At 61.9% G+C, this 25,664-nt stretch overlaps 1 protein-coding gene across 6 annotated transcripts; it reads right to left on the reverse strand.

The window, feature by feature from the left end:
* Positions 1-309: 309 nt before the first annotated feature.
* Positions 310-25,664, reverse strand: PLXNB1 (plexin B1). 6 transcript variants are annotated; one of them, XM_052657194.1, is made up of 37 exons: positions 25,114-25,664; positions 23,361-24,473; positions 22,218-22,400; positions 21,766-21,894; positions 21,538-21,638; positions 21,127-21,259; positions 20,805-20,961; positions 20,434-20,542; positions 20,237-20,345; positions 19,122-19,802; positions 18,806-18,928; positions 17,696-17,818; positions 16,663-16,756; positions 16,404-16,576; positions 16,106-16,257; positions 14,118-14,223; positions 13,818-13,954; positions 13,334-13,510; positions 12,774-12,945; positions 12,365-12,607; positions 10,636-10,812; positions 10,517-10,557; positions 9,845-9,945; positions 9,532-9,749; positions 9,210-9,388; positions 8,989-9,055; positions 8,659-8,805; positions 7,698-7,866; positions 7,306-7,409; positions 7,143-7,227; positions 6,749-6,933; positions 6,442-6,602; positions 6,190-6,337; positions 3,892-3,956; positions 3,674-3,749; positions 2,591-2,665; positions 310-1,067 (listed from the first exon to the last, which is right to left on the reverse strand). In XM_052657194.1, the coding sequence occupies exons 2-37, from the start codon at positions 24,465-24,467 to the stop codon at positions 963-965; spliced, it is 6,312 nt and encodes a 2,103-aa protein (XP_052513154.1). In that variant the 5' UTR covers positions 24,468-24,473; positions 25,114-25,664; the 3' UTR covers positions 310-962. The 6 variants fall into 6 exon arrangements, 4 of the variants coding, with proteins under 4 accessions (XP_052513154.1, XP_052513073.1, XP_052512992.1 ...); XM_052657113.1 differs by having other exon boundaries at positions 6,749-6,921; positions 10,409-10,557; XM_052657032.1 differs by having other exon boundaries at positions 10,409-10,557.

Below are 25,664 nucleotides of genomic sequence, written 5' to 3' on the forward strand. Positions count from 1 at the left end.
AGAAGTGTAAACATCCAGACTGCAGACAAGGCAGGTCTGCGTCAAGAGCCCAAGACCCCTCCACCTTGGACTTCAGGACCCCCCTCCCCAGCCCCATCCTGGGTGGGATCTCACTTCCTTCACAGTAGCTTTGACCCCAGCAAGCCCGGCCCAGGAGTCAAGGAAAGCCCAGCCCGCCCTGTATTCCAGAGCCTTCCATGGGCCCAGAGGCTGCAGACCCCACCTCCCCCTGGTTCCTGCCAGGCACGGGCGCCACTGTCCAACAAAGGGAGGCTGGGCCGAGCCCACATCTCAGACACCAGACAGTGTGTTATCCTTTAATGAAGAACCGGGTGAGTGGGGCCCCCATTCTCCTGCAGGACCCCCTGCAGCAGACACCCCTCACTCCTGGCAGCCTCGGTGGCAGGGTGGCCCTGAGGCAGCCAGCCCTGCTGAGGGGTGAGTTGGCAGTGGCCTCGAAAGGCATTCATCTCTCTGACCGAGGATCGTGGCAGCAGCAACAAGGCCGGAGGTGGCTGACGAGGTCAGGGCTGATGGAGCAGGAGGGTGGGACGGGAAGTGGGGCCTCTCCTCCTTTCTCTCTGGATCTCCCTGGAACGGAGCCCAGCGCTCACAACAGTCCAGTCTCTCCAGGGGCTGGAGGCCCTTCCGGCCCGGCCCCGGAAGCCCTTAGTCCCCGGCTCCCTGCAGACTGACGTCACAAGGCAACAGCCCACAGGGCCGCCGGGCACGGGCGGCACACCGGGCACCAGGCCGCCAGCCTCAAGGCCCCCGGCCTGCGAAGTGAGTCCAGCGGGGCCGGGGCCAGAGCCACCAGGAGCCCGGGAGGCACCTTCCACTAACTCTGCTGCTCAGGCACTACGGGATCTAAGAAGGCGGTCTCTCCCACGCAGTCCCGGGGCTGTCCAGGCGGGGCTGTCCAGGTGGGGCTGGGGCACGGCCGGCCCGTGCTCTCCCAGAGCCTACAGATCTGTGACCTTGTTTTCCACAGCCGCCGCGATCTGCTGGAGCCGATAGCCCAGCTGCATCTTCTGGGCCGTGCCATCCTCCTCCAGGGCAGTGATGATCTGAAACGCAGAGACCAGCTCGACAGGGGGAGGCGGCCTCCTCAGCTGCTGCCAGCAGTTGAGGGTAGGGGCCCGAGAAACCCTGTGGGCTGCCTCACTCACTTCCTCAGGGCCCGGCTGGAGAGAGGGAAGGGAAGATGACAGAAGAGTGGCTGTGGGGTTTTAAGGACTCCTAAGGTGGGCAATGGAGTGCCTGACTCAGGACCGGGCACTCGGTGCCGAGGAGCATCACCTCCCCTGGCAAAATCTTTTTCAGTGGAGGCCAGCCTTGCCCACCATGCTGGTCTTCTCCCCACAAGGCCCGCTGGAAGCCCAGCTCCACCCATCCTGGCTCCGCATCCACCAGCCAACAAGCAAATCTGAGTTCCCACGTGCCAGGTGTAGGGCAAGGAGCGGAGACCCAGGGATGTGATGACAGATACGATGCCTGGTGTCGTGGGCTCGTTGGAGGGGAGACAGCTACTGACCAAACACGGACGGTGCGGGGGCAGGGACAGGAGGGCTTGCTGGCCACGCCTCCACGGGGGGAGCGTGACACAGGCCCGTCTCTCCCACACAAGGCCGCGGCACCTGGAAGTAACGCTTGCACCCCACACCTTTGCTCACTGCCTGTCTCTACTCGAGGCCTGGGCCAGGAGGCAGGTCCTCGTCTCTCAACAGCAATGGCCACATCCCTGGTGCCACGCAGACATCCGGGCAAATGATTCCAGCGGGCACTCAGCAGGCCGCTGCATCCGTCAGCAGACTGATGGACGCTCTGATCCTGAGGCCTAGCCCAGAATCCCCCCAAAGCCCCCTCACTGGCTCCATCGTGCCCTCACCTGCCCCAGACCCTACATCTGGACCCTCTTCTCTGTCTGTACCTGCAGCCCAGCCAGGCCCATGCCCACAGAGATGGCCTACACTGCACACGGCCACGTGAGGCCTCAGGTAGGGGTCTGAGCGAGAACAAGTCCATCAGTTCTGGTCTCTGTCATGTCCAACTTTTTGCGACCCCATGGACTGTAGCCCGCCAGGCTCCTCTGTCCATGGGATTCTCCAGCAAGAATGCTGGAGCCATTCCCTTCTCCAAGGGATCTTCCCAACCCAGGGATCGAACCCAGGTCTCCTGCATTGCAGCCAGATTCTTTACTGTCTGAGTCACCAAGGAAGCCTGAACTAAGTGAGTGGTCCATCAGTTGGATTTTTCAACCTTGGAGGGTATGTGAACTCATTTTATAGTCATGGGGGAGTCAGGGAGAGGGAGTGACTCCATCACCGCACGGCTGGGGCCAACGTGGCACCCAGCACGTCCTGCACGCCATCTCCAGGCCCTGCTGGACCCCCCGCCACCCCCGCCACCAGGCCCAGGAGCCCTGCCAAGGGCCCTGGATGGGGAGGGTGGTAGCAGGTAAGAGTCACACGGATACCAGGAAGCGCACGGCAAGAACAAACACTGCCCGAGCCCACCACTCTGTGCCTGGGAGAGACACGGAGCCAGTCACCCGCTCACGTCATTCTGACCACGCCCAGGTTCTGCTCACCTGGTCATAGTATTTGTTGATATACTTGTAGAGCTCATGCAGGGCCACTCGAGCCCCCAGGTCTCCGGAGTAGTTCTAGGAGGAGAAGAGACAAGAGGTTTTAGAGCTAAGGGATGCTGCCGGCCCCTAGAGGAAGCCCAGGACCCCAGGGACGGGGAGTGGGGGAGAGGGTTCGGGAGGCAGAGGAAGGAGCAGAGCCTGGTATCGGGGAAGCGGAGCCCCTCTCTTGATGAGGGGCTGCCAGGCTCAGCTGGGCACAGTATAGAGCCAAAAAGGGCCTCCTGGGTGGAGAGACCCCAGCTCTGCAGTTTCCCAGGCCCTGGGGTCTCCACTGGGGCCCTGCCTCTCTCCCTCTCCAGGCTCCAGCTGGGACCCTCTGTCACCCCAGGGGACCGCAGAGCCCAGCAGGATGGACACTGCTCACAGCCTGTGACCCAGCCCTGCTCTGCTCCGATCTCACTCGAGCCTGTCCCCTCAAGTCACACCCGGGCCCCTCCCTGGGGACCTCTCTGAGCCTCAGCCTCCTCTCCAGGACGATGGAGTCGAGGTCTCCTAACTTGTAGAGCTCTTCTACGAGTGCAGTGAGAGGGAACCGAAGCACCCCACCCACAGCGACACGCCCAACTGTAGCTGCTATCTGCTCCGTGGTTGTGATCTTCATCATCTCGGTTTCAGATTTAACATCGTTCATAAGTTCCCCGGAGTGTGTGTTTGGGGGCTCTTTTAGGAGTAGGCGGAGGCAGGTCTACACTGCCCACGAAGCAGAGCAGTAGGATGTGGACAGGCTGGGCCAGACGGTCCTGGGGTTCAACCCCCGCCTCCTCGCTGCCTGGGAACCGTGGTCACAAACCCTGAAGGGCTGCAAACATCTTAACACCCAGCTGAGTCCGGTCAGGTGGTAGCTGCCGGGACAAGACCCTGCTGCTCTCTGATGAGATGCTGGGAGCCCTGGTATTTTACAGAGGCAGCGGGAACACTCTTCGGAGGCCCCAGGACTTCCCTGTAAAGGAGCAGTGTGAAGCAGGCAGGACCCTTGGGGCAGAAGGCCTGTGCCCAACCCAAGGAGCAGAAGGAGGGCCGTACCCGAGACAGCTCGGCCAGGATGGAGTTCATTTCTTGATCACTGGCGGGGATGGTCTGTCTGATGTCTGCATAGTACCTACCAGAGATTATGGGTCCAAAAGTCACTAGGGAAACAAACCCTTCCTCACCCCACCAGGCCCACCCCGGGGGCCTCCGCTGTAAACACCCACCCATCCATCCACTGGTTATCTTCCAGACCCAACTCCTTCCCCTCGTACCTTTCCACCATCCGTTTGTACCGGGGAATATCGCGGGCATACAGAAGTTTGTTGATGGGGGAGTCCTGGGTGCCAGCAGGCGAGCAGCAAAAGCAAAGGAAGGATGAGGGCCCTGTTAGGGTGACCAGCTGTCCCACCGTCCCCAGCACTGCTTCAGTTTTAAAACTCAGTCCTCAGCCTTCCCTGGTGGCTCAGTGGTAAGGACTCTGGCCTGCCAATGCAGGAGACGTGGGTTCCATCCCTGATCCGGGAAGATGCCACAGGCCTCGGGGCAACGAAGCCCCTGCGCCACCACTCCTGAGCCTGTGCTCGAGAGCCCAGGAGCCCCAGCTACTGAGATCACGTGCTGCAACTCTGAAGCCAGGCGCCCTAGAGCCCGTGCTCCACACCCAGAGAAGCCACCGCTCTGAGAGGCCCCCACCCTGCACCCCACTCACTGCAACTAGGGAAAAGCCCGCACGGCGAGGAAGACCCAGCACAGCCGAAAACAAATAAATACAGTGAACACAAATCAAAAGAAAACTAAGTCCTGAATGACAGGAAACCTCCTCAGTCCCAGGCAAGCCGGATGGTTGGTCACCCCTCCCCACTGCCCCACCTCCGCCGTCGTCACCTTGAACTTCTCCCCCCCTCTCTCTAAGGTCTTCTCTCAGCTCCACGTGCCTCCACCCAGACCCGGGAGGGAGCTGGCGAGCCGCGTGGAGCCCTAACACTGCTACTCCACGTGCTGTCCATTCTCCACGAACTCACCTTAAAGCTCAGGAGACTAACCCGGAAATTCAGCTACATTGCCCCAGACCATCTCACTCGCGCATGGCTGAGCTGGGCTTTGAAGCAGGTCTCTCTCCAATCAGGGCCCACAGTCTAACAGGACCAGACACATCCTCTACCACCGCACTGGGCTCCAGTCCCAGTCCTGTCCCGGTGGCTGCAGACAGCACTTCCGCTCTCGGGACCTGCTGCCTCATCCTACAGCTGCGGGGAGGGTGGGGCGAGACTGCACTGCCCGCCGAGAGCCAGGGTCTGAGACCAGATGCCTGCTTCTCAGCCGCTCTCTGCAGAGGCGCCCTCGGCATCCTGGTTTGCCCTATTCCTGACTCACCCAGGAGGCACCTGCAGTACTGCCAGGAAGCGGGGGCTGTGTGAAGATCAGACATCAGAACCCGGACACCAGAGAGCACACACCCTGGAGGGGACCCCTGGGTCCCGGTGTGGCCCTGTGGGTCTCAGCTCATCATGGGCAGAGTGATGGGAGTTCACAGACCAAAAAATGGCTCCCAACAGACAGCTCTATGGATTGGAGCCTTCCATCTCGTTTCTTCACACAGGGCTAGGCACAGAGCTCTCAGAGGTCCCAGGCCAACTGCGGCCCAGCGGACCAGGCTAAGCAGAGCCCGATCACAGGCCTGAGGAGCCACGAGGGTCCTCCCCGCTGGGTACCTGTGCAGTCCCAGTGGGGACCCGGTATCAGTCTCGGACTCTCTGGGTTCTGACCCCTGTGACAACTGACCTGCACCCTCTGTGCCACCAGGTCAGCTTCCCCTCCGTGCTTCCCGCTCCCCTATCCGCACATCCCTGCTCGCCTGGCCCTCCCCGGACTCTCCCCCTTGTACTGCCCTGGCTGGTGGAAACCTCCTCTGCTGCCTTTGGAATCCAGCCCCCCAGGCAGCCTGGAGATGCTCGGCATTTACAGAATCCAAGCCTCTGCCTAGAGACCGCCTGGCGGCCCCTCCTCCAAGTCTCAGCTCACAACAGCCAGAGGCTCGGGGGTCAGAAGACACCCCTCCCTTTTCCTCATCCCCCACATCCAACCCACAGCTCCTGCCTGCCCCGTACCCTTTTGTTCCAGCTTGAACACGGCCACTGCTTGTCCCAGGGACAGCAGAGCTTCTGCTCTGGACACCAGGCTCCAGTCCATCCGCTGGCGACCACCAGGGGTCTGACCTCCCACCCCTGTCCCCAGGACCTCAGTGGCTCCCCATCACCCTCAGGGTGAGCCCTTGCCAAGTGGCCCTGGCCTCCAGCCACACTCACCAGCACCTGCTGCCTTGTCTTGACGTTGTGAATTGGCACACGTGGCCCCGGCCCTTGTTACATCACAAGGCTGGGGCTCAGCCACCTCCCAGGGAGCCCAGGGACAAAGCCCGGCCCGGGGCCGAGGTCAAAGGCCGCCCATATCCTCCTCCCTGACATCCTCCAGAAAGCCGGGAATTTCCGAGTGCACACAGCACAGTCCACCCCTGGCCAGGCCGCCCCACCCACCGCCCACACCCTCCCGGCCCACCCCGACTGGCTCACCCGGCCCAACTTGTGGTCAGCCAGGGTGCAGGCGTCCATGAAGGTCTGGGCGATGACCAGGAGCACCGCGTCCATATTGTCAGATGTCTGCACGTCAAACACGAACTGTGGGTTTTTGATTATGTTGATCCAGAACCTCAGGGGCAAGCTGCAAGGGGTGGGATGGAGGGATGGGAGTGGCCGATGAGCAGCATGCGGGAGGCAGGCGGGGCCCCATACTGAGCAGGCCCACTCGGCCCGCCCCACCCCCACCTGTTGGTCTTCCAGATGTGGACGGTGTCCTGGTCCGAGATGCCGTGCTGCTGGGCCTGCTCGTCCAGCAGGTCGAAGAAGTACTTTATGGCGAGTGGCACCGGGCGGCTGGTGCTGAGAATCACCTGGAACAGGTCATCCACGAACTTCTGCAGGGTCCCCTGTGGGAGGGGTGGGCGGGTGCACAGGAGGTGCGGTCAGCAGGGGACCTCGGCCCGGCCCGGCCTCAGCCGCCTCGTGACACCACGTGAGCCCCGCACGCCCCACCCCCATCCCACTGCCTGTCCCATCCCTGCCCGAGTGCCACCTTCATGGATAGCAGCCGTGTCAGGTAGATCTCCGGGATGGCCTTGGCCCGCTCCCGCTCCCCGCCCCGAAGGCTGCCCCTCCGAGGCCTGGGGGGCTCCGGCTCCTCGCTGGGCTTCACCAGGTGCCAGGGCCGGATGCCCCCCTCGTCCACATCCTCCAGCATCGGGGTCCCTGTGCCAAGACCTTACAGCTTGTCACCCCTTGTCAGCACCCGCTGCCCTAGGCCCCCGGGGTCCTGCCAACACCCAGCAGTGTGGGGGCCCCAGCCCCGCCTCAGGTGGAAGGGAAGCCCACCCTGAGATCCAGAGGACCTTCTCCCATCACTGGACACCGGGCAAACCAAGGGCAGAGGACTGTGATGGGGGGAGGGGGGCAGGGGGATAGGTACTCACTCTCTCCTGGCACGTAATCCTGGCTTTCCCGGAGGACATGCTTGGTGAGGCAGGGCACGAGGGCCACAGTTGCTCCGTCGGGGACCTGCTGACCACGGTCGGTGACCCCTCTGCCAGCCCGCCCCCCGCGCCCCCCGCCCCGCTCAGCTCCCGCCCCTCCCACCTTATAATGCTGCAAAGTGTTCAGGCGCCGCCACAGACCCTGGATCTCAGATGTCACATCCTCGTCGGAAAGAATGAGATGCCCGGCCACCCCAGACCGCCACTCTGCAGGGACAAGGCGGGCTCAGTCCAGCGCTTTCAGGACACCCTTCCTGCAGCGGGGGCTGTCCCCTTTTGCCAGAGGCACTGGCCCCTCCATGAGGAGCAACCTCATCCAACTTCTTGGAAGAGCAGAAACAGGGGCCCCTACCAGGCGCCAGGTCATCCCTGCAGAGATGCTGTAGAGTCCACCCGCCTCCCCCTGCCCCTTGGTGATAAGATGACCCAGCAGAGCTGGTCTAGGGCCAGCCCTCGCCTCGGGGTACCCAGACCGCCCTTCCCCTCCACCCTCACCAACATCCAGGGTGCGGGGATCTGGCCGCTGGGCAAGGGGCACTCCTTTATAAAGCTGATCCAGCATTTTCTCCTTGGCCTGGGAGATGGTGTCACAGTCCAGGACCTTCACGGGCACACCCTGGGCTTCTCCCGCTCCATGCCCCACAGCCAGCAGCGCATTCAAGGTCTGTGCACGACACGTGGGGGCAGTCAGGGCTCACGGCACACACGGGACAACCAAGATGTCAAGGCCAAGGACGGGGACAACCCGTGAAGAAGCCACTGCCTCTGACCTCCAGGCACCACACAGTCACCCACTCGTGTCTCTTCACCTGCCTGCCTCCCCATGGACAGCGGCGCCCTCCACCCCATGCCCAGTGCGCTAGTGGCTGTTGGGTGAATGGCAGAAAAAAATGGGAGAGCACCAGGCCCTCTGCACTCAGATCCCCAGGCTCCTTGGCTCCACCGGTCAGGCCAAGGAAGCTAAGAAAACCTAAGAACACCTGCGTAAGAAGTGGAGTCCCTGCAGCTGGCCAGAGGAGCAGGTAGGCGGAGTCTGAGCGGGATTTTCCCCAAAAGAACTCCACACAGGGCACCAAGGGGAAAGCAAACCCAGAGAGAAAGGATGTGCAGGTCTGCCAGGGTGACTCCCAGCCGGGTGGGCTCAACCGCACCCCTGGATAAGACATGGGTCAGGCAGACACTCAGGCCCCGACACAGCAAGGACCTGGGCTGGCTGCTCCCTAGACCCTGGCTGTGGGTACCCTGACTCCATTCCAAACCTGGGGAACCTCTGAGCCTCGGATCTTCAAGGCCTGGCCCTCAAGCCTCTATCCTGTAGCCCGCCAGCCGGAAGTTAGGCTGGCTCCAATCAGATGCAGAGAATCACCTGCTCACCCTCATGGAGACTGACTCACCAGCAGGCATGCGTGCGCATGCGCGTGCATGTACAAACACACCCACACTCTCTCTCTCTCACCAGGGGCCGGTACTCCACATCCTCTCGGAGCAGGCGGTTGTCATTCAGGGTGTATTTGGCTTTGCCGGTCACACTGTCTACTGGCCCTTTGTCCACTTGATGCTTAATTCCACGGAAAAGCATGTACAAAGGCTCCCCCACTGCGTCCTAGGGAAGCAGCAGGCAGTTAGGGCTCCCAGGGAGGGTGACAAGCATGCGGAAGGGACAGGCCACAAAAGACTAAAGGTGACTCAGGACGTGCTGGGCAGGGGCATGCAGGGCAAGAAGCTGTGCGGGTCAAAGTCCCGACCCTCCCCGGAGGGGAGCCTCATTTGCCTCTGCCTCGCTCACCCTCACAAAAGTGTACAGGCAGATGGACATCCAATTGGTGAGCAGCTTCTCCACTACGGTCTCTGTCCTGGAATGACAAGGAGGAGGGGAGGACAGTCAGCAGGTGGGGGGCGCGCAGGGCTGTCTATTTGGCAGACCCCAGACCTGGAGGGCCTGACTTAGGTCTTCGCTCCCGCTGTCCCCAGCCACCCGGCCTCGTGGCTGCCGGCGGACACACAGACCTGCGCAGCATCAACTTGGGATTCTTGGCCACATACTGGGCCACCAGGTCACTGAGCAGGGTGCGCAGGATGTCGGTGAAATACTCCAGCTTTCCATGCAGCGCCACGGTGAGCAGAGACGCCACGTAGGCGCGGTCCCGGGCTGAGAAGGTGCGCTGGCTCTCCAGGGTGTGGATGAACTGGCGCCAGGGAGAGGGGACAACGGGTGGGCAGGGAGGGCAGATTCAGAAACAGAGGGACTGAGAAGGGGTGGGCCGGAGGGCTCGGGGGCTCCCTCCCCACCCCTAGAGGGTCGGGATGGAGAGGCCAGAGGAGCTGGCACCTTGGTCAAGAAGAGCTTGCTGTTGAGCAGGTTGGACAGCTGCCCCAGCCCCTGCTCCACGGTGGGGCGCCTGCTCTCAGGCACGCCCAGGTCCCGGTGCAAGGGCGACTCCTGGTGCCCAGGGAAGAAGACCCTCTCGGCATACACCTTGTAGTCGAGGAAGGGGATGCCGCTGCCCAGAAGGTCACTGGTGAGGTCGGTCATCTCGGTCATCAGGTCTGCGAAGCAGAAGAGGCAGGTGTGGGCACAGATCCCAGGAGACGGGAGCAGGCTGGGTGCGGAGCCCTGGGGCGTGGGGCCTGGGCAGCCTCACCTGTGAACTCCTTCTTGCAACGGTCCCGCACACTGCTCTCCAGGTTCTCCAGTTGGATCTGCACTTTCTTATAGTCCCTCAGAGCCTGCTTGCTCTTCCTCCTGCTCAGCACCAAGGTCAAGGCAGGGAAGGCCAGGGGAGGCCTGAGCCCTTGCAGGGTCCCACCAGGCCCGGGCCCACCCCAGTCTAACCCAGCCATGCCCAGCAAGCCAGGGTCTAGAATAATTTAACCTGTCCCATCCTAGGCAAGTCACTCCCACCCGTGACCCAGCCTAGCCTGGGATCAGTAAACTGTAACAGGGCCAAGTCTGGCCCCTGGCCGGCTTTTGTAAATAAAGATTTGTTGAACACAGCCATACCTGTGTGTTTGTACACTGTCTGTAGCTATTGCGGGGCTGGAATGGCAGAGCTGAGCCACTGCTGCTGAGACCGCCTGGCCCACAAAGCCCAGAATAGTCTCCTGCCCTTTCTAGGAGGCGTTTGCCGACCGGTGGTCTAGTGTGCCCCTTCCCAATCCAACAACCCTATCACCTGCCCAGACCAGCCACACCTGGCTATACTCACCTGTACATAAGGACGATGATGATGACACCCAGAGCCAGGAGAGAGGTGCCCACCCCCAAGCCCACCTGGGCTGCCAGGGGAAAAGCCACGGGGCTCTCGCCATCGTACTGCACGTGGCCCAGGGAGAAACGAAGGTTCCCCATCTGCACCTGCAAGGGGAGCCCCTTGTGAGCGCGAGTTCAGCGCACACCCAGGGCCCGCCCCAGCCCAGTGCTTTGCCCGCTGACCGTGAACTCGGGCAAGGCGTCGGGCACCTCCCGGAGGGCATGGTGCCGGGGGAGGGGCTGCTCCATGGGAGGTTCGCAGTACAGGTGGTGCCGGGTCAGCGTCTTCACCACGCACGGGCCGTCCCCGATCAGGGCCACCACCTCCTCCTTGGAAATCGCGAGGTCCAGATTCTCCCCCTGGAACACGGGGTCACCGATCGATCACTCAGAACTCTTCCCTAAAGGGAGGAGCTGATGGTCACTCAGATCTTATCTCCCCAAACCCGGGAAGGACGGTCCTGAGCCCCACCCGCAGGAGCAGGGTTCATGGTGTCTCGGCCCTTCTTGCCCTGCACACGGGGTGACAACCCCATGATGTTTCCCAAGCTGCCTCCTGACCTTTTCTGCCCCTCCCTATCCTCCTTCCTTTTCCTGGAAAAGTCTTAAACTTTTCCAGAGCTAAAAGTCTGGAGAATAGGACTTGCCTGGTGGTCCAGAGGATGGGAACCCACCTGCCAATGCAGGAGACATGGGTTTAATCCCCAGTCCGGGAAGATTCCACATGCCGAGGAGCAACTAAAGCCCGTGGACCACAGCTACTGAACCCCTGTGCCCCACGTGCCATGCAACAGGCGTGGGGGGAGCTTGTGATGAGAGGCCCAAGCCCCGCAACCACAAAGAGTGGCCCCCACTTTCTGCAACTGGGGGGAGCTTGCACAGAATAAAGAAGACCCAGCACAATCAAAAATGAATATAGGGACTTCCTGGTGGTCCAGTGGCTGAGACTCCGTGCTCCCAATGCCAGGGGCCCAGGTTCCATCCCTGATCGGGGAACTAGATCCCACATGCCACAACTAAGAATTCACATGTCGCAGCTAAAGAACCTGAATGCTGAGACGAAGACGGAAGATCCTGCCACGCCGCAACTGAGACCAAGTACAGTCAAATAAATTAATAAAGACTTTTGAAAAATAAATAAACATAAATAATGTTTTTAAAAAAGGATGCAATGATCTGTGGGGGGGGGGGAAAAAAGAGGAATCCACCTGCCAGTGCAGGGGACATGAATTCAATCCCTGGTCTGGAAAGACTCCCCATGCCGTGGAGCAGCTAAGCCCATGTGCCACAACTTCTGAACCCACGAGACCCAGAATCGTGCAACAAGACAAGCCGCCGCAATGAGAAGCCCGCGCACTCCAGCTAGAGAGTTAGCCCCCAACTGCTGCAACCAGAGAAATCCCATGCAGCATCGAAGACCCAGCACAGGCAAACAAACAAACAAACATTTAAAGTCTGGAGAACATAAAGCTGGGGCCAAATCCTGCCCAGGGACCTCACAAGAAGCAGAGCCCCTGTGGTGTCTGCTGGCTCACTGGGTGGGTGATGATGGGCTATCTACCTATGGCCTTTCAGGGTCCCACCTACCGCATGTGTCAGAACACGCGCCAAGTACGTGTCTGCATGAGACAGGCTGCCAAGTGGCAATTAGCCCAGGCACCTGCTGTGCACCTGACCACCACAGCGTGCGCCAATCCATTTACATATTGTTATTCAGATACCTGCCACAGAGCGTGTCAGGGCCCAGGCCATGGGACCCAATCCAGGCACCCCACCACCAGCCCCCTCAGCAGCCGCCGGGTCTGTGCCCCGGCCCCTGCTCGGCTGTCATGCTGTCTCCGCCGTACACAGCATTACTGCCCAGCAAAGTGAAGGGTGTTGGGGCCCCACCCAGTCCCATCTGAAGCAGTACCTCCACAGAGAGCACACTCCCAGGCTTGTGCCGGAACGGTACGCTGGGGTCTTCGGGGTTGAGGGGCTGCAGGGTGGGGTCGGGCTCATAGGAGAAGGGCGTGGGGTTCAGGGTCGCAAAGTCAAAGACCAGATTGTCAAGGATAAATTCCACACGGACCCAGGGGTCTTCGGGCAGGCCTGGGAGGGCCGGCGTGCGGCACGTGATGAGCTGGGAAGAGTTCACGTGGCAAGGCTCCTCAAACTAGGGCAGAGGGAGGGAAGACGGGGAGGGACTGCTGAGAGCACACATGGGGGGGCAGCAACGGGGGGCCACAGCCTCCACTGATGCCCGCCCCCCACGGCCGTCCAGGGCTGAGCTGGGTGACGGCGAGCCCAGTGCTGGCAGGAGATGCCCATGGGGGTCTTACATGAAGGCCACCACAGGACACGCCGGGGGAGCACGCTGTCTCTGGGACCACGCGGCGCCTCCGCTCAAGCCCCTGGCCCGGCCTTGATGCGCTCGTGGCCACGGTCACGCGGATTCTTGGTGTCTGTACCACATCTAAATTCTGGCCACAGACCCGGATCTCACGGCCTCCACTGAAAACACAGCCCGGGAACCACTTGTGGCTCATGGGAACCTCAGGCGCAGCCCAGGCCCCAGTGTTAGGTCAGCCCCAACCCAAACCCAAAGAAGGGGGTGACCAAGGACCAGATGGTTAGATGGCATCACCAACTCAGGGGACATGAGTTCGAGCAAGCTCTGAGAGATGGTGAGGAACAGGGAAGCCTGGCATGCTGCAGTCCATGGGGTCGCAGAGTCAGACACAACTGAGTGACTGAACAACATACCCAAAGCCCCACGACCCCTCTCCCCACCAGCACCGTGGGCGTTGAAGCCCCTACCAGAGCCCTACAAAGCCCCATGGACTGGAGCCGCAAAGACCTCGCTGCCATGTGCTACGCAGCCGTGCCCTTGGCCCAGCACCTGAGGAAGCTCTTGGTGGGACTGGCAGATGTGACATTGGGGTCCGACGTGTACTCGAACTGGCTGTGCTGAAGCCTCCGCTCGGCGGCCCCAAACCACACAGCCACGGGGAGCGTGGCAGGCGTGGGGTGTGGGCTGGTCTCGCATTGCAGCTGCTCAGCCTGCTGCCCCAGCAGCCTGGGGAAGGGACGGAGCAGTAGGAGGAGGGCCGGGCCAAAGGGGGCATTGGAGCGGGGAGGGGCATTGCAGGACACAGACCCGCTCGGGCCTCAGCTCACTCCCCTTCGGTGCTGACTGCCGTCTCCACGGGTGACCCTGGAAGCTGCAGGCCACCAGCCCTGCCCCCCGGCAACCCCGCATCAGGAGGGGCTGGCTGCTTCCTGACTCAGTCCCCATCCCACTTTCTCTTCTCCCCAGCGGGCCACCCCCTCCATCTTCTCCCCGGGGCACAAGGATGGTTGCAGGATGAGGAAGCAGCCCTCACAGGTGACAAGGCTGGTCGCCCACCACCACTCGGATGTCCTCCAGCCGCCCGGTCAGAAGCTTGGAGCCGTGCAGGGTGAGGCTTGTACCCCCAGCTCTGGGGCCTCGGGCTGGGAAGACGGACTGCACCTTGGGGTCCTGTGGGAAGGGGAAAGGGAGAAACAGTCAGGCCTGAGGCCAGAAACAGGGAGGCAGAGGGAGCCAGACGTAGATCGGAAGGCCCTGGGGTGGGGAGCCCCAAAGGTGAACCAGGGGGCTGGAAGGAGCCGCATGAGGGGGTGGGGACCGGGCAGCCAGGCACCTGGTAGGCAAAGTCATGCTCTGAAACGCCGCGTCCTCTTCCTGGTACCTCCACCGTCACGGCGCCTGCCACCTCCTCCCTGCTGGCCCCGGTGATACACACGAGGCTGTGGGCACAGGACAAGCTGAGGTGCTGGGCCACACTGAGGACCCCTCAAACAGACCCGGCCGCCCCCTCCCTGGCCCACTACATCAGGTGGTCTCCCTGCTCCCGATACTGACAGATTGTCTTGCTTTGGAATGAATTCCTTAACAGCTTGCCAGGAGGCTCTGCCATCTAAGAATTAATATTCGTGGTTCGATCCTTCAAGTCCAACCCCAGACCTCCACTGACGAGAAGAATTTCTCTCTCCGTGGGGCACAGATTTACCAAGGGACCCTGTAATGCTGGGGGCAGGGGTGAGCTGAGAGTTGAGCGGACCTGACTGGTGACTTTCACCATGGCACACAGCACCAGTTACAAGGTGGTGATACCTTGGGACTTCCCCGGTGGTCTAGAGGTAAAGAATCTGCCTTGCAATGGAGGGGATGCCGGTTCGATCCCTGGTTGGGGAACTGAGATCTCACAAGTCTCAGAGCAACTAAACCCATGCACCGCAACTACAACAGTCCGTGAGTTCATGCACCACAATGAAAGATTCCCAACGCAGCTAAATAAATGTGCGTGTGTGTGTGTCTGTGTACGTGTGTGTGTGTGTTAGCACTCAGTCATGTCCAAATCTTTGTGACCCCATGGACTGCAGCTCACCAGGCTCCTCTGACTATGGAATTCTCTAGGCAAGAATACTGGAGTGGGTTGCCATGACCTCCTCCAGGGATCTTCCCAACCCAGGGACCAAACCCACAATTCCAGCATTGCAGACAGATTCTTTACCATCTGAGTCACTAGGGAAGCCTGTATGTATGTGTGTATATATATACATATATTTTAAAAAAAAACACCAAGGTGATATAAACTCGACTCCCCCCAGAAAAACTTTTGAATGCCTCTAGTCAGGTCTGGGGTTGGACGTGAAGGGAAAGTGTTAGTTCTCAGCCAGGAAACAGAAGCTCGGGGCCAATCACTCTCCAGAATGTGAAGCCTGCAGTGGCTGGACTCTGACATCGTCACGGTCACTGCAAACACCCCCAGGGAAGAGAACCACCGAAGTGTAAACTCCCCTGGAGAGGCTTCCGTTGGAATGCATTTTGATCACTTTGTATGTCAGTTCAGAAATTACTTTAGTCTTATGGTTCTAGGATCATTAACAGTCACCCCAAGCTGTTAGTCATAGTACATTTAGTACGTTCCAGTGGCTAGGACAAGCTCTAGGAAAATGTTGTTGCAAATCAGACCACGGGGCCTACAGATGCAGACCTCTGCAGGAAGTGGGGGAGGTGGTCTGAGGATCTGTCCTGCAGGTTTTGGACCCACTCGCCAGGTAACCCTGACATCCAGTGGGTTGAGGACCTGCGGCTTAGAGATGTCTCCTTGGCCTCGTTCTGTGTGTGCTTCTGGGACCCTGTAACTATCAGCCTGTAAGCCACAAGCTCCGGGAAGGTGGCAGGGGTCCCGGAGCCTGACGCTCAGCACGTGTGTCACAAGTCAACCTTCCCATTGAGGAGCCCGCCAGGGGCAGTGCTTGGGGAAGAAGTGCCAGAGGGCGGGAAGGTCAGCCCCAGAGCACAGCTGTCTGGGATCCAAGGTGCCTGTTGCCACAGCTACATCCATAGTCACTTGGAAAGCTAGCTAAGCACACCGAGGCTGAGCCGGGAAGCAGAGCCACCTGTAAGCTCTGGGCAGGGACTGGGCTGTAGGCCAGGAAACTGCAGCTTCGTGCACCAAGCCAAGGCCTCCACAACAACTCCAGCCCTAAGATGCTATGACCAGAGCCAAGGGAAGCAGGGAGAGGGGCGCGCAGACGAGCCGCGGGTGCATGGCGCTCAGCCGAAAAGCCAGCTGCCTAGCCCATGGGGTGTCCCTTGCTCCTCCCAATGCAGCCCGCTCACCTGCTGGACACCTCATACTCCTGGGCATCCACAGCACAGGGCACTCCAGCCACTCTGACCGTGTCCTGCACGTCCTGCACGTGCTGGCCCAGGTTGGAGCCCCTGATGGTGACCCGGGTGCCACCATCTACAGGCCCAGTCAGTGGCTCCACCTGTTCCGGGACAGGGACTGGTCACCTCCACTCACCTGGTGACCCCTGGCAGCCTGGAGAGACAGCCCAGCCTCTTCCACCTCTCCGCCCCATGAACCCACAGCAGCCCCACCCCCTCCAAGGGATGCGCCAGTACTTCAACTCACCGAGTGGATGACGGGTGCTGGGCACTGGGTGACCACAGCCTCAGCCTCACCGCAGGCCTCCAGGGCCATGCACTGGGGACGCTCCCCCTTGCACCACACGCAGCTGTACTGGGGCAGGGCGGTTTGGCAGCGGCTGCAGTCCTCGTGGCCCACAGAACAGTCATAAAGCACCACTGCGGGGTGGAGAGATGAGAGTGACAAGCAGGCCGGGAACAGCCCTGTTGCCTTCAGCCAGTCCCCGCAGCCCCAAGTGGCTCACCGTGTAGCCCATCCACGCTGTCCACACGCAGACGGCCGGCCCGGCGCAAGAACAGCCCCACACGGAGCTCTGGCTGCAGAGCCTCGTAGCTGAGCTAGAGAAACAGGAGTGGGGTCAGAGCCTGGGGTTAGGGGAGCCACTGGGCCTGGGGAGAGGGTAGCCAGAGAAAGGACCAAAGTGTCTGTTCCCTTTGTGGGAACATGAAGCCGGAAGTCATAGGTGGGGTACAGGATCCCCTGGGGCACAGGGTCAGAGCAGAACCCCTGGGGCACAGGGTCAGAGGTCAGAGCTGGGGTACAGAACTCCCTGGGACACAGGGTCAGAGCTGAGGTACAGGATCCCCCGGGGCACAGGGTCAGAGCAGAACCCACAGTGCACAGGGTCAGAGGTCAGAGTAGGACCCCCGGGCACAGGGTCAGATGCCAGAGAAGAACCCTCGGAGCACAGGGTCAGAGCTGAGGTACAGGATCCCCTGGGGCACAGGGTCAGTGCAGAACCCCTGGGGCACAGGGTCAGAGGTCAAAGCTGGGGTACAGGATCGCCCGGGGCACAGGGTCAGAGGTCAGAGCTGAGGTACAGGATCCCCTGGGGCACAGGGTTAGAGCAGAACCCCTGGAGCACAGGGTCAGAGGTCAGAATAGGACCCCTGGGCACAGGGTCAGAGAAGAATCCCCGGAGCACAGGGTCAGAGGTCATAGCTGAGGTACAGGATCCCTTGGGGGCACAGGGTCAGAGCAGAACCCCTGGGGCACAGGGTCAGAAGTCAGAGGAGAACCCCTGGGCACAGGGTCAGAGGTCAGAGAAGAACCCTCGGAGCACAGGGTCAGAGGTCAGAGCTGGGATACAGGACACCCTGGGGCACAGGGTCAGAACAGCCCCTGGGGGACAGGGTCAGAGGTCAGAGCTGGGGTACCAGGACTCCCTCAGGGTCACATGGTCAGAGAGTGGGCTGGGCTGAGCGTGGTGCAGCCAGCGAGCTCGGTAGCCAACCTGCGGCCTGCCTGCAGCCAGTACCCAGGACTCGGGGGTGTACCTGGTGCGGCCGGCACGTGACGTGGCACCGGGTATCTGGAGGCGGCTCACACTCAACCCGGGCCTCAACCACCACCTCCCGGCCCTCCAGCTCCATCACACATTCGTGGTCTCCTGGGCTGTCCTGGGGGCAGAGGACACGGCGGTGGGGGCAGCCTCAGGAGCCGGGCCTGGTGAGCCCCACGGGGCCCCAGCACGGTCCCTGGGCTGGGATCGAGACCTGAGGTCACGCTTTCCCTTCCTCCCCGGGACTTGTGTCAGGTTCACGGACAGCCAAGGAGGCCACTGCTTCCTCCTCTGCTGGCTCAGACAGTAAAGAATCTGCCTGCACTCCCGCCACGACAGCCACTGAAGAACAACAGCCGAGGCTCTGTGCTCCCCAGGGCCGTGGGCCTCAACAAGGGCTGCAATGCGGCCACGGATGCGAGCAAGCCAAGGCTCTGCACTCCCCGGGGCCGTGAGCCTCAACAAGGGCCACAAGGGCCACAAGGGCCACGGACGTGAGCAAGCCGAGGCTCTGTACTCCCCGGAGCCGTGGGCCTCAACAAGGGCCACAAGGTGGCCAAGGACACGAGCAAGCCGAGGCATGTTGCCGCCACCGCAGGCACCTCACCAAACACACCAAGTTCGTGCGGAACACAACCTGCGAGGCGTGCGGTTTCGCCCCTTATGAATGGTGGGCCAGAGAGCTGCTCACGGTCTCCAAGGACAAGGGGGCCCTTAAGTTGATCAAGAAAAGGGTGGGGACTCGCATCCATGCTAAGATGAAGAGAGGAGCTGAGCAACGTCCCAGCCACCATGAGGAAAGCGGCAGCCAAGAAGGACTGAAACTTTCCCCTCCGTGCACAGTAAACCTTTCCAGAAAAAAAGAAAAGGATCTGACTGCAATGCCATAGACCTAGGTTCAATCCCTGGGTGGGAAGATCCCCTGGAGAAGGAAATGGCAACCCACTCCAGTATTCTCGCCTGGGAAATTCCATGGACAAAGGAGGGTGGAGGGTTGAAGTCCAGGGCGTTGCAAAGAGTCGGCCACGACTGAGTAACTCACACACAGACACACACACACACACACAGGAGGCCACGGTGACACCCCCACACGGGCCACACGCACCTGGAAGAGGCGCAGGTTCCGGCCCAGCAGTCGCACTTCTCGCCGCACGTGGACGGGCATCAGGCTGGAGCCCTGCACGCTCTCCACACAAGGGCAGGAGGCTGCCCCCCAGGTCACTTCCTCCTGCGGCCCCAAGCACACGGCAGTCTATGGCACCCACCCACCATCACAGCACCCCCTCCCCAGGCAGAACCCCAGGGGGCCTGGGTCAGTGCTGGGCGGCGCACCCCACCCTCCGCCCCATCCCTCGCCGGCAGAATCATGAGGTGGGCCCCCATCCCCTCCCTTGAGGCCCCCTTCCTGGGCCGGGTCTCACCAGCTCCCCGAGCCCAGGGGTGTCGTACTGGTAGTCCAAGCTGGACAGGAGGATGAGCGGGGCGGGAGGGCCCTCGTGCTCAGCGGAGTCTCCATCACCTGAGAGGAGGCTGGAAGTGGACAAGGCGGGCGTATCACCCCCCGTCCACTCGTCCGCCTCGGGCAGCTCGCCGCCTTCTCTCATGAGCCAGTCCAGAGCGGGCTTCGTGGAGCCAGCGGCCCCTGGGAAAGTGGTGGCAGGGGCAGAGCCGGGGGGGTGGTCCCGGGGACCCGCCGAGGGGGGCACCTCGGGGCCAGGCTCCACGGGGGCGGGGGCCAGGGCTGCTGCCTCGGAGGGTAGTGGGTGCGAGGCTGGCTGGTCCTCGGGGATGGCCACGGGTCCTAAGGCCGTGGGAGTGAGCACGGCGGGTCCAAGCGTGCTCTGGGGGCTGGACGGGGGAGGAGGAGGGTCCCCAGGGAGAGGAAACTCTGTTGGAGCCGAGGCAGGGGTGGGGCCAGTTCTTGCCCATGGGCCCCAGGGGCTGAACGGGGAAGGCCTGGCCCCAGGGGGGACATTGGAGGCTACGGAAGGAGTGTCCACAGGCAGGGTGTCAGGGGTGGGAGTGACCATGGCCTGGGGGGCTGTGGGTGGGAAGGATGTGGGTGCATCTCGGGCAGGAGGGGCCGGGGAGAGAAGCGGGCTCTGGAGGGGGAGGCAGAGAGGGACAGGAAGGGACAGGAAGGGCCACTCAGCAGGCAGGCGCGGGAGCAGGCGGCAGGCAGGCAAAGGGTACGTTAAAAGGAAAGGAGACCAAGGAGAAGAGAGACAAAAACAGCCCATTAATTCTCCAGAGGGGATGGGAGGGGGCGGGGGCAGGCTCTGGGGGCGTGTGCCGAGGCGGGCCGCAAGGCCCAGACCTCTCCTGCCTCTCAGCCGCTAACGGCCTCTCCCGAAACAGGTGGGATGCTGACAGCCATTCTCCGGGGAGCGGGTCCCACATGGCAGTTCAGGGGCTCGTAACGGAGCACGGAGGCAGGCAGACACACAGGCCCAGGCCACCAGAGAAGCCCTCACGAGGGGCACCCCCGTGCCCCGCCCTGCCCTCCCCCCTGGACCCAGCAAGGTGACGGGCTCACCTGTCGGCCGACCACCATGGGCCCGGCATCACACGAGGCCTTGTGAGTGCAGAGGTGCTGCCAGACACACCAGTTACACCCCCAGTGGCTGCTCACGCAGGCCTGGCACCTGCACAAAGCACACTCATGGGGGCGTGGGGGCACCACAGGGCAGCCCGGGGTCGGGGGAGCACCGGGGGTCGGGGGGAGGAACTCACGGCGCCGACGGGCGGAGCAAGGTGACGGCCACGCAGTCGTAGAAGGAGAGGGCAGCCTTGGCAATCATGACGGCACCAAACCTGAGCTCCATGCTCACGGACACATGGTCTGCAGAGAGGGGAGGGGCTGGGCTGAGAACAGGGGAGGGGCACACGGATCCCAAGACCACACCGGGTTTGGGATCAGCACTCCAAAGGTCAGGAACACAGTCCACAGGGTAGGAAAGAGGGACTTGAGGGGACCCGGGAGCAGATGGAGAATGCAGAGAAAGGTACCGCTTTGGTGTCCTTTGCCTGCATTCACACCTCATCTCCCCATCACACCCCTTGGAGCAAAATGGGAAGATGGCGGGGCTCCTTCTCTCACCCACCGGCTCCTCTTGGCAGCTCTGGGGCCTCGCTAGGGTCCGGGGAGGGGCACATCACCCCAGAATTGGTCAGCAGGGCGGGACTCTGGGATTCCCCAAAGTGGCAGGAGTAAGACTCCCCTGGCCACAGTCGGGGCAGGTCAGGTACCGACAAGAAAACCTGCCAAGAAAGGCCGGAACACCATTGGAGCCCCCGGGCAGCAGATCAGGCTCCGCGTACAGGCGCCTGCTGTGGGCAGGCACCTGCGGCCACCAGCCCCCAGGAGTCACAGGCACCCTTCCCAGCCTGGGTTAGTAACAGGGCCCCGCCTGCTCTGGTCTTCACCTCCCTCCTCTCCTCACGGCTGATGTTGGCAGGACTCAGTGCTGCCACGCGCAGACATCCCAGCTCAGGATGGAAGCTCCACAGCCACCGCTCTGAGCCTCGGCCCCGAGAGCACTCGGAATGGCGACTGCACCTGGACGAGAAGGACCAGTGTCCACCTGTGACCCTCGGGGGGCCACTGGCAGTTCACGGGGCAGGGATACATGCAATCCTAGGGACCTGGGCAAGATCCTCAAAGGGGCCATGACATGCCTGGCAAGTCAGGGTGGAGGATGAGACTGGCACATCCAGGGGTCAAAGGTGGAGAGTCAAGGGCCAAGGACTGGGAACCCCAGAGACAGGGCAAGTGGGTAGGAGCATTGCAAGCAGGAGGCTGGGGGTGGGGTGGGGATGATGGGGAGGGGCACTGACCTGCCAAGGAGCACACACCATCCACAGTATGGGTCCCTGTGAGCCAGGCAGGACACACAGTCCAGGTGCTGAGCACAGGAGGCCACGGGAACCTTGAGAAGCTACAGCAGCAAAGAAGACTTGAGGCCAGCGACCCAAGTGCCAGCAGCTCACCCACGTACGGGGCCCCGGTTCCCTCAAGGGCCCTCCCAGCAGCCACGCCCTCCCTGGCTGATGCCTGGCACTCACCGTGCTCTGGGTCATGACATACAGGTGCTTGAAGGCCCCATCAAAGATGAGGTCTCTGCTCACTGCAGACCCCTGCTGGACGATCTGGGTGGAGTACGGATGGCCATCGCTCCCTGGGCCCAAGTAGGCCTGAGATCAGAGACCACAGGGCCTGAGGCCCAAGGCCCACCCTGCTTGCCCCAGTAAAGCAATTTACAGGTAGAATCTCCTCCTAGGCAGTACAGGTCATTACCACCCAGCCCCAGGGTGGGAGTAGGGGTATCACGGGTAAACGCCATTCGGCCCCAGAAAGAGGAACACAGGTCATCTCCCCCAGCCTGGGGCCAGAGATACATAGTAGATCTCACATCGCAGCCCCAGGGGGTCCCAGGCATAGCTCTGCCCAGGCTGGGTCCCCAGCAGCCCATCCCTTCCAGATCTGAGGCAGGGCCCAGTACCTCCTGTGGACTCACCCTATGCAGCTGCCCTTGACTGTCGCCCAGGAAGGCAATGGTGTGTCCATCTTCCACGGTGATCGCCACGGCTGTTAGCTGGACCCCCGGCCACTCCAGAACCGGCGTGGCTTCCAGGGGGACACGGCTGGCCATGGGGCTGGGTGTGTGGTCTGAGCCACAGGGATACGCATCCAGAGTGTCCTGCAGACAGCCAGAAGCCCAAGTTAAGCCCTCCCCAGATCCCCTCCATCCTCCCTAAACAACCCCATCCCCTCTCCCAGCATCTCTGCCAGTCCTTGGCTCTCCCGTAGCCACATCCCTGGTCCTGCCTCAGTGGCTTCCTTCCACAGTCTATAGCAGCTCCATCACCTCCTGTGATCCCCACATGTCTGGGGGCCCCCCTTTCTCCCATCCCTGGCCTGGGAGCCGCTTCCTCCAGTTCATGCACAAGCCTTCCCCTGGACCATTCTTCCAAAACTTCTTCCAGCCTGAATCCTTCTCTCCATGTCCACTAACCTGGGTCCCCTCCCACCTCTCACTGAGTCAGTCTCCCTATATGCAGCTTCTACCCTTTTCATCCAACCTGCATGCATGCTAAGTCGCTTCGGTCAGGTCCATCTCTTTGCTACCCCATGGACTGTAGTCCACCAGGCTCCTCTGTCCATGGGACTTCCCAGGCAAGAATACTGGAGTGGGTTGCCATACCTCCTCCAGGACATCTTCCCCACCCAAGGATTGACCCTGCATCTCTTATGTCTCCTGCATTGGCAGGCGGATTCTTTACCACTAATGCCATCTGGGAAGTGTTCGCCCATCCTGAGACGAGAGCCAAACAAGTCTCAACAAGCCTGAACCTCACTGGCCTCTCAAGAAACTTTAAACAATAGAGTCCAACCTCGCCACATTCTGGGTCCGTGCCCTGCACCCTAGACCCTCAAACACCCTCTCAGTCCACTTACACAAATGCCATCCCTTCGGTGCCAGATCCAAGCACAGCCCTGCACAGTCGGCTCTCTGTTCCCCCTGTATGCCACTCTTACTATAAGATATCCCTCCATCACCCAGACACAAAGGAATCACTTAACATCCGCTGACCTGACCAGTAAATGCCTCCCCAGTGGCCTCAGAGACAGGGAAGGGCTGGCCAGCGCCAGGACTTACCACAGGCAGCTGAGCACAGTCAGAGTTGACATCGTACTCGATGTAGGCCACCTCCGCCCCGTCCTCCGCGCGGCCCTCCCGGGTGTAGCAGGCATCGCGGGTGCGATTAGCAAGGCGATCCACCTCATCCAGGGGGAAGGCACAGAGTGCTGATGCTCCAGTCATCCCGGCAGCTGCCGATGGGGGCCGGCCCACGGTCGGGGGAGCCGCAGAGGAAAAGGCCACGAAGAGCACCTCGCCCTGGGCCACCTCTGCAGACGCGGCCACGGCCGCAGCCTGGATGAGCCCGTAGCGGCCCCCCTGACAGGCCAGGGGCAGCTCCACGTAGGAGTAGTAGTGCTGATCCCGGAGGCACACGCGAGACACGTAGGCGCGGAAGGCTCGCGACTGAGCCTGCAGGTCCCGCCGAAGGAACAGGAAGTAGGCACTGGCCCCACGCGCGAAGGCGCTCACAAAGTGATGGCTGTACTCCGAGAGGCGGCCCACAGCGAGCTTGGCCGTCTCCTCGTAAGAGAAGGCGGCCTGGGGGTCCGGGGGCTGTAAGGCCCGGGTGGTGATGGGCGGGATGCCGCCCCCTACACCTCGGCTGGTGTAGCCTCGCCCCACAAACAGGAGGGGCTCCCCAGACGGGCCCTGAGCCACCAGTCCCACCGTGCTGACGGTGGGGTCATTGGCAGCCACATACTGGGTGTCCCCGGGCCGTTCCGGCCGCAGCAGCAGCTGCCCGAGCTGCCCCAGGCGCCTCTGCTCACAGACCCCCTGGTGCACGCTGCCGCACACCACCAGGGCCCCCGGGCTCACCAGGAGCAGCTGGTTCAGGTTGCTGGTGGGCTGCGCCTGGGGACACTCATCCGGCATCACGGGAGGCAGACAGTCCCTGCTGTCCAGCACAGGGCCAGTGGACACGGTGGCCTCCAGCTGCAGTTCGGGGCTCAGCTGGAACAAGAAGTTGGTGGCTCCGAGGTAGAGGGTGCCTGAGGTGGGGTCTCGAGCCAGGTGCTGCAAACGCGTACCGTTGGGGGTGAAAGCCGTCGGTGGCGGGGGCTGGAGGGCGAGGACCCACCCGGCCCAGAGCGCCTGGAGGAGGGCTAGGCCGAGGGCAGGCATGGTCACCTGGCAGGGAGACAGAGAGCGTGAGCAGGGCTCGGGCGGCCCCCTGAGCCCCGTGGGCCCACTGGTGGGAAACAGGGCTGTGACACTGGCAAGATGCCCCTCCCAACCCAGCGAGGGCCAGGCTGAGATGGCACCGCGCTTACGAGGACCACAGGACCGCACACTCACAAGGGCTCAGCAGACGCTGTCCTGGAAACGTCAACACTGCCTGTTTTCTGTAAGTATCACTCTCTTAGGAGACCGGCAACCCCCACCCCTGACCTAGACTGCCTATTGTCAACACAGGGTCCAAGGGTGAGGAGCTAGAGAGGCAGAGATGCAGGAAACATCCTGCTCCTTGGGACCAGGGCCTGGAAGGGGCAGGAGAGCCAGGGGATGGGAAGGGACCCAGAACGCCCCTCTGCATGGCAGGAAACGAGAGGGCGAGATCCCATGGGCCACCTGCATGTTAGGGCAGGGCAAGAAGTGGGTGAAGGGCCTTTCAGGCTAGGAATCCAGAAGGGTGATAAGCAGAGAACCAACAGACCAGAGAGATGAGGGGTCAAGGCTGCCATGGACAGGGCCTAAACGGCTGGACCCCAGCTTGGAGAGTCCCGAGTAGAGGTGGGAGTCCCACACTCGGGTGTGAGGCCAGGCTCACCTGGCAGGGCCGGTTGGATCAGGAGACAACGGCATGCCCCGAGCGGGAGCCACCTAGCCGGGGAGAGAGCAGAGCATGGAGCTGGGGGCTGGGCAGTAGGCACGTGGGCCCCCCACCATGGAGGCAGCAGAAAGGTACCCCTCCCCACTGCCCAGTCTGCTAGTGGAGCTGGGCCCAGCCTGGCCCTCGGCCACCAAACACATTCCACAGGGGACGCCTCCTCGGAGCCCATGGAGGGGGAGGGCAGCGGAACCAGGCATCCTCGGAGCCTGGGAAAGGGCAGCTATGGAGGAGCTGCGTGGCTGGTGGGCCCAGTCTGGCCCCCACTGTGGTCCTATTCTCCCCTACAGCCCGCCCTCAGCATCTCCCATCCTTGCCCTCTGCCCAAACTCTGCCCTCTCAGGGTGCCCAGGTACATGCCCTGCTCACAGGCCCAGGCCAAGCCTTGCCCCAGGTTGCCACCAACACATGAGCACACTCATGTTCGGACACACCAAGAAGTATACACACCACCCACCCTGCATGCACACACCAACACCCAAACACATGGG

This window comes from Budorcas taxicolor, chromosome 1 (genome assembly GCF_023091745.1).
Source record: "Budorcas taxicolor isolate Tak-1 chromosome 1, Takin1.1, whole genome shotgun sequence".
Lineage (NCBI taxonomy): Eukaryota > Metazoa > Chordata > Mammalia > Artiodactyla > Bovidae > Budorcas > Budorcas taxicolor.